This window comes from Perissodus microlepis, chromosome 23 (assembly GCF_051167445.1).
Source record: "Perissodus microlepis isolate ML-2025 ecotype Zambia chromosome 23, ASM5116744v1, whole genome shotgun sequence".
Taxonomy (NCBI): Eukaryota; Metazoa; Chordata; class Actinopteri; order Cichliformes; family Cichlidae; genus Perissodus; species Perissodus microlepis.
In genome coordinates, this window is record NC_140482.1 from 25,977,493 (window position 1) to 25,994,019 (window position 16,527).

General features: G+C 41.1%; 1 protein-coding gene and 1 long non-coding RNA gene across 2 annotated transcripts; both read right to left on the reverse strand.

The window, feature by feature from the left end:
- Nucleotides 1-12,059: 12,059 nt before the first annotated feature.
- Nucleotides 12,060-14,131, reverse strand: LOC146361620 (uncharacterized). Its single transcript, XR_014799482.1, has 4 exons — nucleotides 13,624-14,131; nucleotides 13,443-13,511; nucleotides 12,581-12,675; nucleotides 12,060-12,164 (listed from the first exon to the last, which is right to left on the reverse strand). It is a non-coding gene; the product is annotated as an uncharacterized LOC146361620 (long non-coding RNA).
- Nucleotides 14,132-14,541: 410 nt separating this feature from the next.
- Nucleotides 14,542-16,417, reverse strand: LOC146361621 (uncharacterized). The gene is made up of 4 exons (XM_084922366.1): nucleotides 16,310-16,417; nucleotides 15,483-15,554; nucleotides 14,757-15,389; nucleotides 14,542-14,661 (listed from the first exon to the last, which is right to left on the reverse strand). The coding sequence occupies exons 1-4, from the start codon at nucleotides 16,400-16,402 to the stop codon at nucleotides 14,542-14,544; spliced, it is 918 nt and encodes a 305-aa protein (XP_084778492.1). The 5' UTR covers nucleotides 16,403-16,417.
- Between the last annotated feature and the right edge of the window lie 110 nt (nucleotides 16,418-16,527).

Here is a 16,527-nt window from a genome sequence, read left to right on the forward strand (position 1 = left end):
TTACCATATAAATTTACAAATTAACTTAGAAATTTACAGTAAAAAATGTGCAAATAGCAGAAAGAGATTATAAAGATTATAAATTATAGGAAGTGTGCATAAAGAAAAACCAGAGTGCGTGTGGTGATGTGATGTGTGTGGGAGAGTCCAGTCCTAAACCTGGTTCAGGGCCCGAATAGCCTGGGGGAAGAAGCTCCTCCTCATTCTCTCTGTTTTGGCCTTAACGGAGCGGAAGCGCTTCCCAGACCTCAACAGTGAGAAGAGTCCATTGTTGGGATGGGAGAGGTCCATCATAATCTTCCTAGCTTTGGTCTTGCACCGCTTGGTGTAGATGGACAGCAGGTCAGGGATCTCTGATTGAATAATGCGTTCGGCCGAGCGCACCACTCTTTGCAGATCTCGTCTGTCGTGCTTGGTGCTGTTCCCAAACCAGGTGCAGATGTTTGCCGTCAGGACGCTCTCGATGGTGCAGGAGTAAAAGTTCTTGAGCACCTTCAGTGGCAGATGGAAGTCTCTAAGTCTTCTGAGGAAGAAGAGACGCTGACGGGCTTTCTTAACCAGGGTGTTGATGTGACAGCAGTGGCGTGTCCAGCGGGGTGGCCTGGGGGGGGCACAGGCCACCCCACCAACCAGACTGGCCACCCCAGGTGCCACCCCAAAGGTAAAACAATAAAATTCAATCAAATATCAAATGTACGATTATGTTTTCACGGTGAAGCTCAGATATCCGAGTGTATGTGAATGCAGCATCGGCTTCTGCACTATGTGCATCACGTTAGCAAAGGTAGGAGAGCCAAGCACGAAAGACAGCACCGCAGGAAACAATTTTTCGGTGAAAGAAAATGAGGACAGAATATATGTCACTGTGGTCAAGTGAGCCCTCACTTTCGAAGTCACAGTCAAGCTAGCCGCACCGCCAGCCGCACCTAAAATGTTGTTGCACTACTCTTACGCATATTACGGTATCAGTGCCGACTGGCTTAGAAATGCAGTCTTTTCTGTCCTGACACTATTTTACTTCACAATCCACTCCCAGTTTTGATTTATCTCCACTTTTCCCTCTGTGATCCACAGCCCAAATTACTGTATGATTCAGAGAAAATTAACAATAAAATTTACCCAATTTACTCTACTGTACTTTTAATATCCTCATCTTTGAGCTCAGATTACAGGAAAACTGTAAGAGGTGACACAGATATGTCACTGGATTCTGACTCTGGGTGACCCCCACTCTGCACCCTGTCATCCACAGCCAAAATTACTGTACAGTTTTTGAGAAAATTGATAGTAAAATCTTCCCATTTTGCTTTACTGTACTCTACATATTGACATCTTTGAGCTCAGATTACAGGAAAACTGTAAGAGGTGACACAGATATTTCACTGGATTCTGAATCTAGGCCATCTCCACTCTGCACCCTGTCATCCACAGCCAATATGATGTAACCCAGTGAGTTTACACGACTCAGTAATGCACTACAACATTGTTATTGTTAATTGTGATTCATCATTACTCTGTTAATCACTGAGTTGATCAAAAGTAAATCAATAATAAAAGATAAATACTATAAATATAAGAATAAAACCCAAAGAGTATATTTAACACCCCTACTGGTTAGGAAGGAACAAGCCCCGCCTTCCCCTGCTCTGTACCGTCACGTGCTCAGACACAGAGAGAGACGGAGGCGCACGAGACCATTGCTGATTTTCACCGCCAAGCTTTTCGCTGGAAAATAACTATTAACTTGATAAATTGAGCAAATATCCATACCGGAGATCTGCATGGACCTTGGAGAAACGGACCTGATTTATTGTGAACATTTCGGACCTTGAAACCATCGCGATCTGCGCGGGAGCGGATGAAGTGAACAAGATCCTCTCTGAGAGTTGAACAAGATCCTCTCTGAGAGTTGAACATTAGAAGTGTGCTGGTGAGTTAAACTGGGACTGGGCGAATCAGGCTAATTGAAAAGCTAACTAGCCTAATGCTCATAGCTGCAGCTGTAGCTGACCACGTTTTCACTGTGGGAGAACACACGGGGTTTCTCACGGAGTTCAGCCATTTTGAGCGCTCGGCTTGTGTGCTGATGATGTTCTAGTATTACTTGTTGAATTAAATGCACTAAAATAAGATGATGGAATAAGTTAATGTTGATCTTAAAGGTCATGAATCTACTTTATTTTGTTACATTTGATGCTCGAGCGGCACTGGATAGATGTCCGTGTGTATTCTTACTGTGCTGATACGTTACCACATACTGTAAAACTACAGCCTGTGGGTTTTTGTATATTCTTTTGGTAATTTTATTCTGTACATTGAGTGTAAATAATATATTGCTTCATTGCTATGCAGTGTAAAGCAATGCTCCTGTAATTCAGTTAAAGGGCAATGCTGTAAAAAAAAAAAACTAGCCAGCACACTTCTAATGTTCAACTCTCAGAGAGGATCTTGTTCAACTCTCAGAGAGGATCTTGTTCAACTCTCAGAGAGGATCTTGTTCACTTCATCCGCTCCCGCGCAGATCGCGATGGTTTCAAGGTCCGAAATGTTCACAATAAATCAGGTCCGTTTCTCCAAGGTCCATGCAGATCTCCGGTATGGATATTTGCTCAATTTATCAAGTTAATAGTTATTTTCCAGCGAAAAGCTTGGCGGTGAAAATCAGCAATGGTCTCGTGCACCTCCGTCTCTCTCTGTGTCTGAGCACGTGACGGTACAGAGCAGGGGAAGGCGGGGCTTGTTCCTTCCTAACCAGTAGGGGTGTTAAATATACTCTTTGGGTTTTATTCTTATATTTATAGTATTTATCTTTTATTATTGATTTACTTTTGATCAACTCAGTGATTAACAGAGTAATGATGAATCACAATTAACAATAACAATGTTGTAGTGCATTACTGAGTCGTGTAAACTCACTGGGTTACATCCTCCCCCCTTAAATCTCATGCACGTCCCCGTGCATGGCTCTGGTGGAATAGGCAACATCATTGGCAAGGGAGTCGATGAAAGCTTTGTTCAATCCTTGAAAGAGTGATTTAACCACTGTTACTAGTGGGTTACCTAACTGAGGATAAGTGAGTCTTTAGGATGGTTGGCGAATTCTTTCAGATCGTCTGATCTGTGTTTCTGTTTGCAAGGTTTCAGGTTCATCATCATTTTCAACTTGTCTTTCAGGTGAAAGTTGATGAGTTGAGTTCTCTGACAACGGTGAATCTGACAAACTGGTCGACAAAACAGTTTTGTCTTTTCGAGTGTCTGTTTCAGACTCACTTGGTGTGTTGTTTTGTAGGCTTGTGTCACTTTCCTTTGGTGGTAAGTTTGCTTCACTTTCACGTTCTGTCTGAGGTAGGTCTGTTTCACTGTCCATGTGAGATAAATTGGTGTCAGTTGAACTTCCAATTTCGCCTTCAGGTAAGTATGTTTCAGTTTCGTTCTCAGTTTCCTGCTCAGGTAAGTCTGTCATGTCCGGTAATGTGTTAGATTGTTCGTTATCATTTACAGGATCTTTGTTTTGTTTGAATCCTTGTGTTGGCGGTATGGCGCATACTTGGTAAAAATGTCTGTCTTTCACTTGTGGAGGTTCAGGGTAATAAAACTCATCTTCCTCTTCCTCAAGTGTTTGGTCGGAGTCAACTTCCAAAGCTGAACTTTGTCTTGTGCGTGGTCTGTTAGTTTTTGTGACTCGCTCGGGTTCATGCTCTGTTGGTGAGAGAAATCCACAGGGAAGTAACAGATCTCTGTGGAGCGTTCTGTTGGGTCCATCTCCGTTTTACAGTTTTACAGTATATACTGGTAAGTTTTCCATTTGTTTGGTAACAATATACACTGTTTGTTCCCATTTGTCCGCTAATTTGTGCTTCTCTCTCAGGCGGAGATTTCGAACCAAGACTCGGTCTCCCACATCTAGTGTGGATTCACGAATGATTTTGTCAAACCGTTTCTTGTTTTTGTCTGCTATTTTCTGGGAGTTTTTGATGGCTATTTCGTAGCTCTGTTCGAGGTAGCTTTTCAACTGCTTGACGTATTGAGAGTGAGTCAACTGTGGCTTGTTTGGCTGTGGCAGGCCAAAGGCAATATCAATGGGCAAGCGAGGCTGTCTACCAAACATTAACTCATAAGGAGAATAGCCTGTTACATCATTTTTTGTACAGTTATAAGCGTGAGTAAGTGGTTTTACGAAGTCACGCCAGTGATGTTTCTCTGTGTCTTTCAAGGTACCAAGCATACTGAGTAACGTGCGATTGTATCGCTCAACAGGGTTGCCACGAGGATGATAAGGACTTGTTCGGACTTTGCGGATACCGAGCAGAGAGCACAGTTCTTTGATTGTACGCGATTCAAAGTCTCTCCCTTGATCGCTATGAAGTCGCTCTGGAAAGCCATAATGAACTAGGAAGTTCTCCCATAAGTTCTTTGCAACGGTGGTGGCTTTCTGGTCTTTGGTTGGAATGGACACAGCATACTTTGTAAAATGATCCGTGATCACTAGGACATCTTTAGTATTTTTACTGTCTGGTTCTATTGAGAGGAAGTCCATGCAGACTAGCTCCATGGGCCTGGAAGTTTTAATATTTACCAGAGGAGCAGCCTTATCTGGCAGGGCTTTTCTACGGACACATCTCTCGCAAGCTTTCACTTTCTTTTCGACATCCATTGCCATTTTTGGCCAGTAGAAACGTGACCGAATGAGTTCCAGTGTGCGTTCGACCCCTAAATGCCCCATGTTGTCATGAAGATTAAGCATAACTGTAGGGCGTAAGGAATCAGGAAGGACCAACTGCAACGAGGTCTCTGGCCCCAACTGGCGTTTCCGATACAGTAAGTCATTTTGGAGGTCAAGACGTTTCCACTCCCTTAAAAATAAGAGAACATCGTGAGACTCAGATTTAGTATTGGCTGGTGGACGTGAGTCAGCTGCCAGCAGCTTGATGACTTTACTAATGGCTGGGTCTTTTCTCTGCAGGTTGACAAGATCAGTATGGGTGTATCTGGGTAAGGCTAGGAGATTGTCATCATTGCCTTCTTCTTGAAACATGTCTGGAATGGCAACTGCAGACATGGCAAGTGACTGGACTAGAGCACAAGAGGGTTCAGTCTGATCCATGGCCATATGTCTTTGACAGGCTGCCATCACGGTATCAGATTGAAGTTGGAGCTCGACATCTTTGACTGAGGACAAGAGATGGGATCTAAACTTGTCAATGCGTTGACATTCCTCAATAAAAACTGGATCGTCTTCAGGTTTGTCATGTGGTTTCCTAGATAGTCCATCTGCATCAAGATTTTGTCTCCCAGCTCTGTACTTAATGTCAAAGTTATAGGTGGACAATGCAGCCAACCAACGATAACTAGTGGCATCAAGCTTTGCTGTGGTCAGAAGGTAAGTCAATGGGTTATTGTCGGTGATGACTCTGAATGTGTTCCCATATTAAAGCTAGAAATTCTAACTTGTGGGCGGGGTATCTAGCTTCACTACGGGATAGACCACGACTTGCATAGGCTATAACCTGTGTGGTTCCATTCTGCACTTGATAAAGAGCTGCCCCAAGTCCGGTTGTACTGGCATCTGTGTGTACCAGGTAAGGTAGCTTTGCATCAGCATACCCAAGGACTGGTGAGGTGGTGAGTTTTTCAATAATAGTTTGAAACGATTTCTGGCACTCTGGTCCCCAACGATCACCAAAGGGCTCTTTGGGGTTCAGATACTTTGGATCACTGGGTGGGTTTTTACAATGCTTTCGTCTCGGAGGATAGCCAGCTGTGAGGGAGGTGAGGGGCTTGACAATTTTTGAGTAATCTTTGACAAATCTCCGGTAATAACCGGTAAAACCAAGAAACGATTGGAGTTCTTTTAAGGTTCGGGGTCTCGGCCAAGTCTTGAGTGCTTCAGTTTTTTCGGGGTCAGTCTTTACGCCGTCTCTAGATACAATGTGGCCTAGATAACGGACTGATGTTTGGAAGAAATGACATTTGTCGGGCGAGAGTTTCAGCCCGTACTCTCTGAGTCGCTCAAGAACATGAATGAGTCGGGTCTCATGATCTTCAAGGGAACTGGAAAAGACTATCAAATCATCCAAAAAGACTAACACTTCTTTCAGATTGATGTCTTTCATACACTTTTCCATAAGCCTTTGGAAAGTGCTTGGGGCATTTGTTATTCCCTGGGGCATACGATTGAATTCGTAGAAGCCGAAGGGGCACACGAAGGCTGTCTTTGGCTTATCTTCTTCACACATCTCGATTTGATAGTACCCTGACTTAAGGTCCATCACAGAGAACCACTGAGATCCTGCAAGAGCAGAAAATGACTCCTCTAAGTTTGGCAGGGCATATGCATCACGGATGGTCTGCAAGTTAAGCTTCCTAAAGTCAATGCATAACCGCACATCACCATTCTTTTTGCGGACCACCACTATCGGTGATGAGAATGGAGATTCAGATTCTCTGATTATGCCTGCACCAAAAGGGCTTGTAAGTGCTTTTTAACTGCCTCGTAATCATGGGGATGAATCGGGCGAGATCTCTGTTTGAAGGGGGTTTCGTCTTTTAAGTTGATGTGATGTTTTACATGTGTGGCATGCCCAAAATCAAGATCATTGTGTGAGAAAACATCAGAGAAGGTGTTTAGCTTTTCAGCTATCTTCTCTTTCCACTCTTCAGATAGTGGTGATTCACCAAAGTCGAAACTGAGAGGGGGTCTTGAGGTTGAAGTCTGCTGCTGAGAGTTACACTTTGCAGACACCTTTTGGTCGCCTTTCTCAGGCTCAGGACATGGCATGACACAGTCAGGGGCAACTAACTCAGCAATTACACAGTTAGTGGGCAATGTAATGTCATGGTTAGTCTCGTTTCTCAGCAACACAGGAACTTTATAAGGTCCGTGCTTTGGCAGAGATATAAGGCAACAATCTACAAACACACCACCAGGTAGGGAGCCGGTAGTGGGCTGTTCAATAAGTGCACACTGTTCAGGCTTAGCGTGGCTAGCATGCATAAAACCTTCCACTAGTAGCTTTTGATTTGCAGGAAGGACTTCTTGGGTTCTACTTTGAAGTTTTACCAAGCCGATCTTGCCACTGTCAATTTGTCTTTTTCTGGATGCTAATGTCTTTAGCACTTGTTGGTATCCATAAGGGAGTACCTTAAAGTCAGGTAAGGTGCTCTCACAAAGATGCTCATATAAGGGGTCAAGTGTATTTGTGCCAATTAGTAGAGGTGTGTCTGAGTTTGAGCGAATGTCAGGGACAACTAAGGCAAGAGTAGATAGTTCAAGCTCTGACTGATCGAGATCTTTGGGGAACATGATACTCGTCTCAATGTATCCCAAGTAAGGGACTGTCTGACCATTCGCACCTTCGACCTCTAGGAGATCACTGATGGGTTTTATAGGATGATCAGGTAAGTGTTCTTGATAGAAGGATTTGGCAATAGTGGTTACTTGAGAGCCTGAGTCGAGCAAGCAACTACATTCAACGCCATTGATAACAACTCTGGCTGTGCATTTTCTACCCACAAGTCTTTTGGGAAGTTTAGGCACTGAGTGAACATTAGCCGTTTCACATTGGGCTTTTGTTGTCTTTTTCTCAGTGGGACTTGGTTCAGATTTAGCACCCATCTGTCCCGCGACAGGGGCTCCTTCTAGTTTAAATTAAAGGACTCATCAACTGGTCTGGATATTTCCCATTCTCGCTGCTTTTGTCTGAGGGCATTCCTTTTAGCTGCTACTAATGCTGGGTTGGGATCGTTACTACAGCTGGAAGCGATATGACCATCTTCTCCACACTTGAAACAGTATCCAGGTTTGGGTTTGGCTGACACTGCAGCTATTTGTGGTATCTGTTCTGGCTTGTTCTGAGTTTTGGTACTTGTGTTCCTTTTTGCTTCCTTTTGAAGTTTCTGCGATCTTTTCTCTGTTTTATCAGCTCTGAGCTGTGCGATTTGAGACCTGAGGTCAGCAATTTGCTTCTGGATGTCAGACGAATTGCTGTCCATTTCATGCTCATAATCGTTCCTACCTTGAGAGCGTGTGGTTTGCACGTTAGAATAAACACGAGTCTTTTGGATCCCCAAATGTTGTTTCATGCGGGTTGCTTTACTTGCCTGTTTGTCCTCCTCGGTGCGTAGGTGGAGGAGTAGCTCTGCAAAATGAGGTGGGTCGTCTTTCTTTTGTTCAAGTTGAAGGTTTGCAATCAATGAGCTGTCCCAACACCCTCTACAAAACTGTCTCAGGAGCTGTTTATTGATGTCACTAGAAGCAATTCCGTCTCTTTTTATGACTAGGTTTAACACTGTGTGCAATCTTTGCAGGTAATGTGAGGGTTTTTCACCTCCATTTTGATTGGTGTTTAAGAAGCGAGCAAAGAGTTCGTCACCGTCCTCTACAGTTGCATAGGCAGAATCAAGATGTTCAAGGTAAGTTTTGGGGTTTGCTTTTGGACCAAGAGCTTTCACCAGGTCCGCTGCAGGGGGTGAAAGACTTTCAACAATCTTTCGCACAACTTGAGTTTCGGTGAGCGAGGGATCAGTCAAGCAAAACTCTACGCTGCTGCGCCAAATGTCATAGTCAGTTTCGAAAGGAGGATGTGGAACTTTCCCTGAAAAAGGTTTCAGTCTGTATTGCGAGTTTGGTGGGGGAATGACTTCACTGCTTTTAACAATGTGCTCTACAATAACCCGCTGCACTTCAGGTGTGCTTAAAAGGTTGGTGGGAATCTGAGGGGTTTGTTTCTCAGCCTCTGCCGGTGGGTGAGTATTCAAGGCACTTACATGGTTGCTATTGGGTGTTAAAGGAGGAGAAGGTAGGGCCTCATCACTGTGGGGCACTGGCTCTTGTTCAGTGGAAGGCTCAACTGTGTGGACATCCCCTCCCAATGACTCCCCAATTTTAGCTAGTTCATCCATCAAAAGGTCTTTAAACGATCGGTTGCTTCGTGCTGCCACATCTTTAAGCTGTGACAGGTAAGTTACAGTAGCTGATGCGCTGATTTCAATGCTATACGCACTGGCTAGGTCTCGAATGTGATAGACAACTTCAGGTTTCACAGTGCAAGGTCTGTCATAAGGCAAATATCTTTTCTCTAGTTCTTTAGCAGTAGCCTCATGTTGAAACTCCACAATAACCTGACCACCAGTTGGTAACTTAATCTGCCTACTGACAGGACCGAAAGCTTCTAAGAACTCAATTATTTCTTTATCAATGTCTGTGTTAGTTAAACCACTGACCAAGACAGCATTTTGAACTTTAACATTCTCTGTTTTCACAACTTCCATTGTTAGGACACGTAAAAGTACCAGTAGAAAAAAAAACAAGTCACTGTGAAGCTCCAGGCACTCTTAAATGTTTTATTAAATTTTGGATGGACTAACAACTCTGCAAACCCTCCTGGCTGGCTCGCCACTTTCTGTAGCCAAGTACAGGATAGGGTAGGGGAAATTAAAGTAAGATGGAGAGAATGGGCCAATAGCTAGATTCGTAGGAGGGATAAAGTGAGTTGCGTGGAGAAGAATGACTGGAGCCACAGGTAAAGTTGCTATGAATTGTATTAAACTACTTAGCAACAATTTAACAGCATTTCATGAACAGGAATGAAAACATAAAATAAAATACAGTGACAGCAATAATAATAACAATCAGAAACCTATCTGAGCTCAGATATGTCAGTCTTGCCGGCTTAATAGTCAGTGTTCAGTCAAGTCAGATCCAATAGGTCAAAAGTTTGTGATTGGTGCGATTTCGTCCTACCGCACTGTTGCAATTGTTCGTGAGAGAAGAGCAACCTGCCCTTCTGGGCCAACTCGGAATGGCTGTGGTTCGGTTCAAAGGGAAAGGCTCGCCATCTTCCTCGTCAGGAAGAGATCCAGGTCTCACGATCCCAAAAAAAAAAACTAGCCAGCACACTTCTAATGTTCAACTCTCAGAGAGGATCTTGTTCAACTCTCAGAGAGGATCTTGTTCACTTCATCCGCTCCCGCGCAGATCGCGATGGTTTCAAGGTCCGAAATGTTCACAATAAATCAGGTCCGTTTCTCCAAGGTCCATGCAGATCTCCGGTATGGATATTTGCTCAATTTATCAAGTTAATAGTTATTTTCCAGCGAAAAGCTTGGCGGTGAAAATCAGCAATGGTCTCGTGCGCCTCCGTCTCTCTCTGTGTCTGAGCACGTGACGGTACAGAGCAGGGGAAGGCGGGGCTTGTTCCTTCCTAACCAGTAGGGGTGTTAAATATACTCTTTGGGTTTTATTCTTATATTTATAGTATTTATCTTTTATTATTGATTTACTTTTGATCAACTCAGTGATTAACAGAGTAATGATGAATCACAATTAACAATAACAATGTTGTAGTGCATTACTGAGTCGTGTAAACTCACTGGGTTACAATTACTTTACGGTTTTTGAGAAAATTGATAGTAAACTTTGCACAATTTACTCTACTGTACTCTATATATTCTCATCTTTGACCTCAGATTACAGGAAAACTGTAAGAGGTGACGCAGATATTTCACTAGATTCTGACTCTGGGTGACCCCCACTCTGCACCCTGTGATCCACAGCCAAAATTACTGTACAGTTTTTGAGAAAATTGATAGTAAAATCTTCCCATTTTGCTTTACTGTACTCTACATATTGACATCTTTGACCTCAGATTACAGGAAAACTGTAAGAGGTGACACAGATATTTCACTGGATTCTGACTCTGGGTGACCCCCACTCTGCACCCTGTGATCCACAGCCAATATTATTGTATGGTTTTCTGATAAAATTAAATCCTAATCCATTACCGAACAAAATGAGTTCATTGAAGTATTTGCTTAACTACAAGAAATTTCTTTCCACACACAATTTAAATTTTTCAAAATGTCATTCACACACCACCTCAAGTAGCAACTTTAGTTTTAGACATTATTTATTCAGTGCTTAATCACAACAATAGTCACCTTAAGGCACTTTACATAATAAGTTAAACCTTACAATAATACATACAGAGAAAAACCCAACAATCATATGACCCCCTATGAGCAACAGTGGGAAGGAAAAACTCCCTTTTAACAGGAAGAAACCTCCGGCAGAACCAGGCTCAGGGAGGGGCGGCCATCTGCCTCGACCGGTCAGGTTGAGAAATTACATTTCTCAGATTACTGATTTCTCATATTACTACTACACAGTTTAGATATGTTGTTATTCATTATCTGTCATCACACAAATCAACCCAAAAAATCAAAAAGGAAATACTTAAAGTACGTGCACAAAGCAAGAATGTTATACACATTGTGTTTTACACATGTGTTCCTCAAAACACCAATAACAACTATAAGCAGATTATTCAAGTAGCTTTCACTGCATGTGGAATTAGGTTACACAAAGCACACACTTCCACTCTGTCTTCTGAGCACTGCTGAGCTGTTCATTTGTCATGTCCAGGCATTCAGAATGGAACCAGTGGTTGCAGTTATCACACTGGATCTGTAAACAAAAACATATGAACTTTCATAAACACATTAAGTAAATAATTCTATGTTTTAATCAATTACAATCCTTAAAGACACAGAGTCATATACTTTGTTGTAGATAACATAAAACTATTTTTAAAAATACTATACCCAGTCAGTGATGGAGGGTCCTGGATTAGGTGGTTTCGCCGTTGCACACATGGCACAGTTGTTGTCACTGTCAAATACTAAAACATAATAGATATATATATGTTAGTGTTCATCAGTTTGACACAAATAAATATGTCCATTTGAAGAAGATATTACACACCGGAGGCCTCAAGTATTGTCTGTGCAAATGTCCTTCGTGCCTGGGCCATCTCTTTTTTTGTCGTCAAAAATGTCATTTCTGGTTTATTTGGGAATGCTTCCATTACTTCTTTGGCCATCTGAAATCAAAACAAAAAAAAAATTAATTGAAAACATCTGCAAATGTTACACTTCCTGTTTACACAATTTAACCTTTTAAGATTATTTTAACTTCCCCCACCCCATCTTCTTATCTAATTTTACAGAAAAATATTATTGCGTTAATGTGGTACCATACCATGATGACCATTACTCCGCAGCTAGAACCATCCCGTTGAAATGGATGTGTCAGTACTCCTCCTCAAAGTCTCACATTCACCCAGTCTGTTATGTTGTAGCATGTCCTCCTCATTTTGAAGTATTCACTTTGTGAACATAACATACATCACATTTATATACAAATGAAAGATAAAAGTCACACAGAAAAAGACACATATAGTACATATCACTGTTTTTAATGGTGTGTCAGAAAGCCCTGTGCTCTAGATTATGTTAGATGAAGTATCAAAATTATTAACATGTTCTTTTAAATCTACAAATGTTAACTGTCTCAAATGTCTCACTGCTTAAACACTGTCAGTGGTTTTTTTTATTATTTAAAATTACATATGTGTATAATTTTGAATTATTTTTTTAAATTCTTTAAAGAACTGATAACCACAGATTTTATTAAACTTTAATCTACAACCATATGTTCACCTTTAGAAAAAGACCTCCTAAGTCCTCCTGTCACTTTTCTAATATTTCATGTTATTATATACATGTAATAACGCATAATTACCGGAATCTTTTGGCTGCACGGTCAGACTCTTCCTGCTCCAAAGAGTTTCTTGAAGGATCGACCAAATACAGACAGCTGTCATCTGCATTTATGTACTGCGATAGATATATAAATTTAAAAAGTACATAAATTATTAATAATGTGTTATTGAAACAAACTGTTTTCACAGAAATGCTGCTCGTACTTGTCACGGCTGAGGAGCAGTCGTGTGGTGTATTGAGAAAAGGATCCAAAATGCAGGCACTGGCTAGGGTGCGAGTGAGTGTTTATTTACAGAAGTGACAAAAACAGGACGAGCAGAGCGGGGAGTTAACAAACCTAAACTGGGGAAAACTAAAGAACTAACCAGAAACCAAGCACTCACGGGAGGAGGGGAAAAATGCACAGAGAAGGATGACAGAGAGACGCCGAATGAACACCGCGTTACACAGAGTGGTGAAGACTGACACAGAGTAACACAGACAACGCAACAGAGAGCACGGAAAACACAGGGCTTAAATACACGGGGAGTAATCAGGGAATGGGCCACAGGAGGGAGACACAGCTGGGAGAAATTAGGCTAACGAGACGGGGGAGTGGTAAAACTGAACACACTGACATGAGACATGAACTTTCAGAATAAAACAGGAAACTAACAGACACAGAGAACCAGACAGGACACTGAACTTGACAGGCAGACTCATAAGTAGACACAATAACACCATCGAAAGACAGAGGGAACACAGAGAAGTGGGAGCAGGCAGGCAAAGAACAGAAACCTAACAAATGGCAAATCACAACAGAATACATACTCGGAATGAACAAAAGCATAAGGAAACACAAAACACTGAGTCGGCAGGCTCAGGACCATGACAGTACTAACCAGAAACTTCCAGTGTATATTTCCAATGTTCACAAAGGATAAAATGGCTCTGTAGTTGTCAAAGTTCACCTGTGACATATTAGGAATTAATTACAAATTTGCAACAATACTTTTTCCATTTCGAGACATTAATTAAATTTTAAAAAATTAATTCTAGAATATATTAAAAAATTTTTTTTACCTTGGACAAGCTTTGTCTCCTGATTAGTTCTCTCTCTCCATAGAGGATCACACCGCTCGTGTAGTGGTTCATAATGTAGATATTATTCCCCAGATTTAGCCGAATGGCCCAGTGGTGCAGGAGACTTTCAATGACCTGAGGAGTATAATAAATAACCTTTTATTACTTTGTAAACATGATAAAGTTTTGGAATACAAAGGTTAATAAAGATTTTTTTACTTACGTATACTCAGTATTCAGTCATGAGGATATGCCTGGAATGTCGATCTAAAGCAGTACTTACTGAATGTGTAGGGAACAACTAATGTTCTGCCCCAGCTTTAACGTTAACCTTATGCAGTACTTTTTTTTTTTTTTTTTTAAATAACTGGATTACATACCTCTCCAACAAGCCAGCTGTGTGGTCTAAGGGTCAGGAACTCACTGTGACGGTGACGTATGACAAAGTTGTTACCTCTAATCTGAGATGGGACCACAGAAACAACAACTTCCGTTTCCTGTTGTTTCCACAAATATGCGACCTGTATTTCAACAAGACAATAGTAACTAAATTCAAATAATTCTTCTTATGAGAACATTCATTGTAATCGATTACAACGGTTTTAAATCTAATTTTTAAAAGTATTTTATGTACCTAACGCAACAACACGAAAACATCTCCAAATTTGACATAGATTTTAATGTAATTTATTTGAGATGTTAAACTACATTAAGAAATTAAAAATTGAGTCAGTTACTGTTGTTTTTGTAATATTAAGGCCAGTAACATGTAAAAGTTACATTTATTGTTGGACTGACATTTGTCATTTTTCTGTGGTCTGTTTTTTTTCATTCATCAACACATACATATAATAAAATCTAATATATAATTACAAAAATATGTACAAACAAACTTGGTTTTTCAAACAGATGACATAGTTATTGAATTAGAGTTTGTTTGTGAAACATCACCTGTGATGCAGTGTCCTTTGTCGGACCGGTTGTGTTTCTCTCAAGGTGCTTTGTCCTTTCCAGTGTAGATGGAGAATCCTCTGGCCCCTTGATTTGTGGGTTGAATTTAAAAGAAAATATTTGTTACTGCTGTGATCATTTTAAGTAATTTTTTTATTAAGGAAAAAATTGGGTGTACTCACTGTCCTCCTGACATCAGAGAGTGGCTCCAAAAGGATCTCTTTGAAGGCCCTTTCCATTTCCTTCACGGTTGGATCATCGTTGTTTACCAGGTGTATTTCAAATGGAGGACTTGTGGGGTTCTTATGTTCAATGTACTTTTTGATTGTGGTGACTACAACATCAGCACAAATTGAGACTGGAAAGTTGAATATTCCAGAGCTCACTGCTGGAATGGCAACAGAGGAAAATTTGTGCTCTTCTGCACATGTCATGTTGTTCAAAATACCTTTAGTTAAAAGTTTCTTTGCATGGGATATCATGTGCACTGTGGGGTCATTCTGCAGACACGGGCCTACCAAATGAATCAGCTTCATGCAAGGTAGTTTGCCTGCTGTGGTAACTGCAACTTGTCCAGCCTTTAATTTGCCATTTTTGGCAATGAAGAGATCACTTTCTGCTTGGATAGTATGTCCTCCAGTAGCAGACAGTGCCTTTGCAAGTCCACCCATGTGAGAGAGACTTTCATTAGCTGTATTAACAATTGCATCCACTTTGAAGGCACATAAATCTCCTTTCCATACTGTGACCGATGCTTTATTAGCCATGTATGTTGCTATTTTTTGGCAAACGGCTATTTGTTCCTGGCTCTCATCCTACAAAGATAGACACATGTCAATTTTCAGAGTCATTTATGACAATAACACACAAAACATAAATGTAGACATTAAAAACATTTCTAAAAATACCTGGTTTTGACGAGCATCATATTGTTTGTGCTGTTCCTGTTTAAAGGTTTGAACAGTGGTGTTCCCTTTTATCTGTTAACAGATAACATTTTTGAATGACTTTATATAATAGAATATAATATACAAAAGAATATGGTCATGAATTAGACAAACTTGTTCTGATTTGAGATGTATGTAACGAGTGAGCATCTGTCCTGCTGTTGGTGTACCACACAGGAACTGATATGACTGTGTATGAGTGCCTAGTCCCCTTAAATGACTCTGTCCAACATTACGTCCCAAGCAAACAGAGGAACTATGAGATAAAAACATCGTCAGTATGTGATGCCCGGTCCAGCTGTACAGAGAACATGCTAGTGTATGATTGCAAACTTGCTTGCCTGCAGTCAGGGCACGCGAGCTGTGCTTAATACAGTAGGTCTCCAAAAGACAATAATCAGCCTTGAAAGCTTGTTTAATTCATATGCCCTTGGCCTACAACTGCTGAAAACAAAGCTGTACATGGTGTGACCAGCAAAAAGCAAAAAACCTGAGCTTCCTCCTGCACTTATGTCACCTATGGACATGCATTTTTTGGCATTAAAGTGGGGGTTCACTAAGGCCCATGCCTAGGTGTAATACAATGTCAAAACACATAAAGATTTCAGGTAATCAGTTGCAATACAGTTTGATAAAACATTGAAACATGGAGACGGATGATAATTTATAATTCATGCTTTATAAATAGTCAAAGCAGATGCTTTACCCCAGAGGACAAAAGGAGTATGGCAATCGGGAGGACATCACAAGGTTTAATTATTGAAAATAATGGGAACATGATGACTTACCTCAGTTTTCTTTTTCTTCAGTGGCAGTTCTGTCACTAACGGTGACACGTACACACCTTTTCGTTTAATGCGTTTGTCTTTCCATTTCTCCATTTCCACGCGAAAAGACTGTTGATTACACATACATACTTTTAATGCTTACTTATTTTATCATCTCTTAATTCTATAGTCATAGCCAAATGTTTTCACTTTTTCTTAGTTTCTTGTTCTAGTTGTAT

Coding starts and splice junctions, on each gene's coding strand:
- LOC146361621 (XM_084922366.1), bottom strand. CDS start 16,402: ATGGAGAAATGGAAAGACAAACGCATTAAACGAAAAGGTGTGTACGTG. Junction 15,390..15,482: donor ATGATGCTCGTCAAAACCAG/GTATTTTTAGAA, acceptor CTATCTTTGTAG/GATGAGAGCCAGGAACAAAT. Junction 14,662..14,756: donor TCTCTGATGTCAGGAGGACA/GTGAGTACACCC, acceptor CCACAAATCAAG/GGGCCAGAGGATTCTCCATC.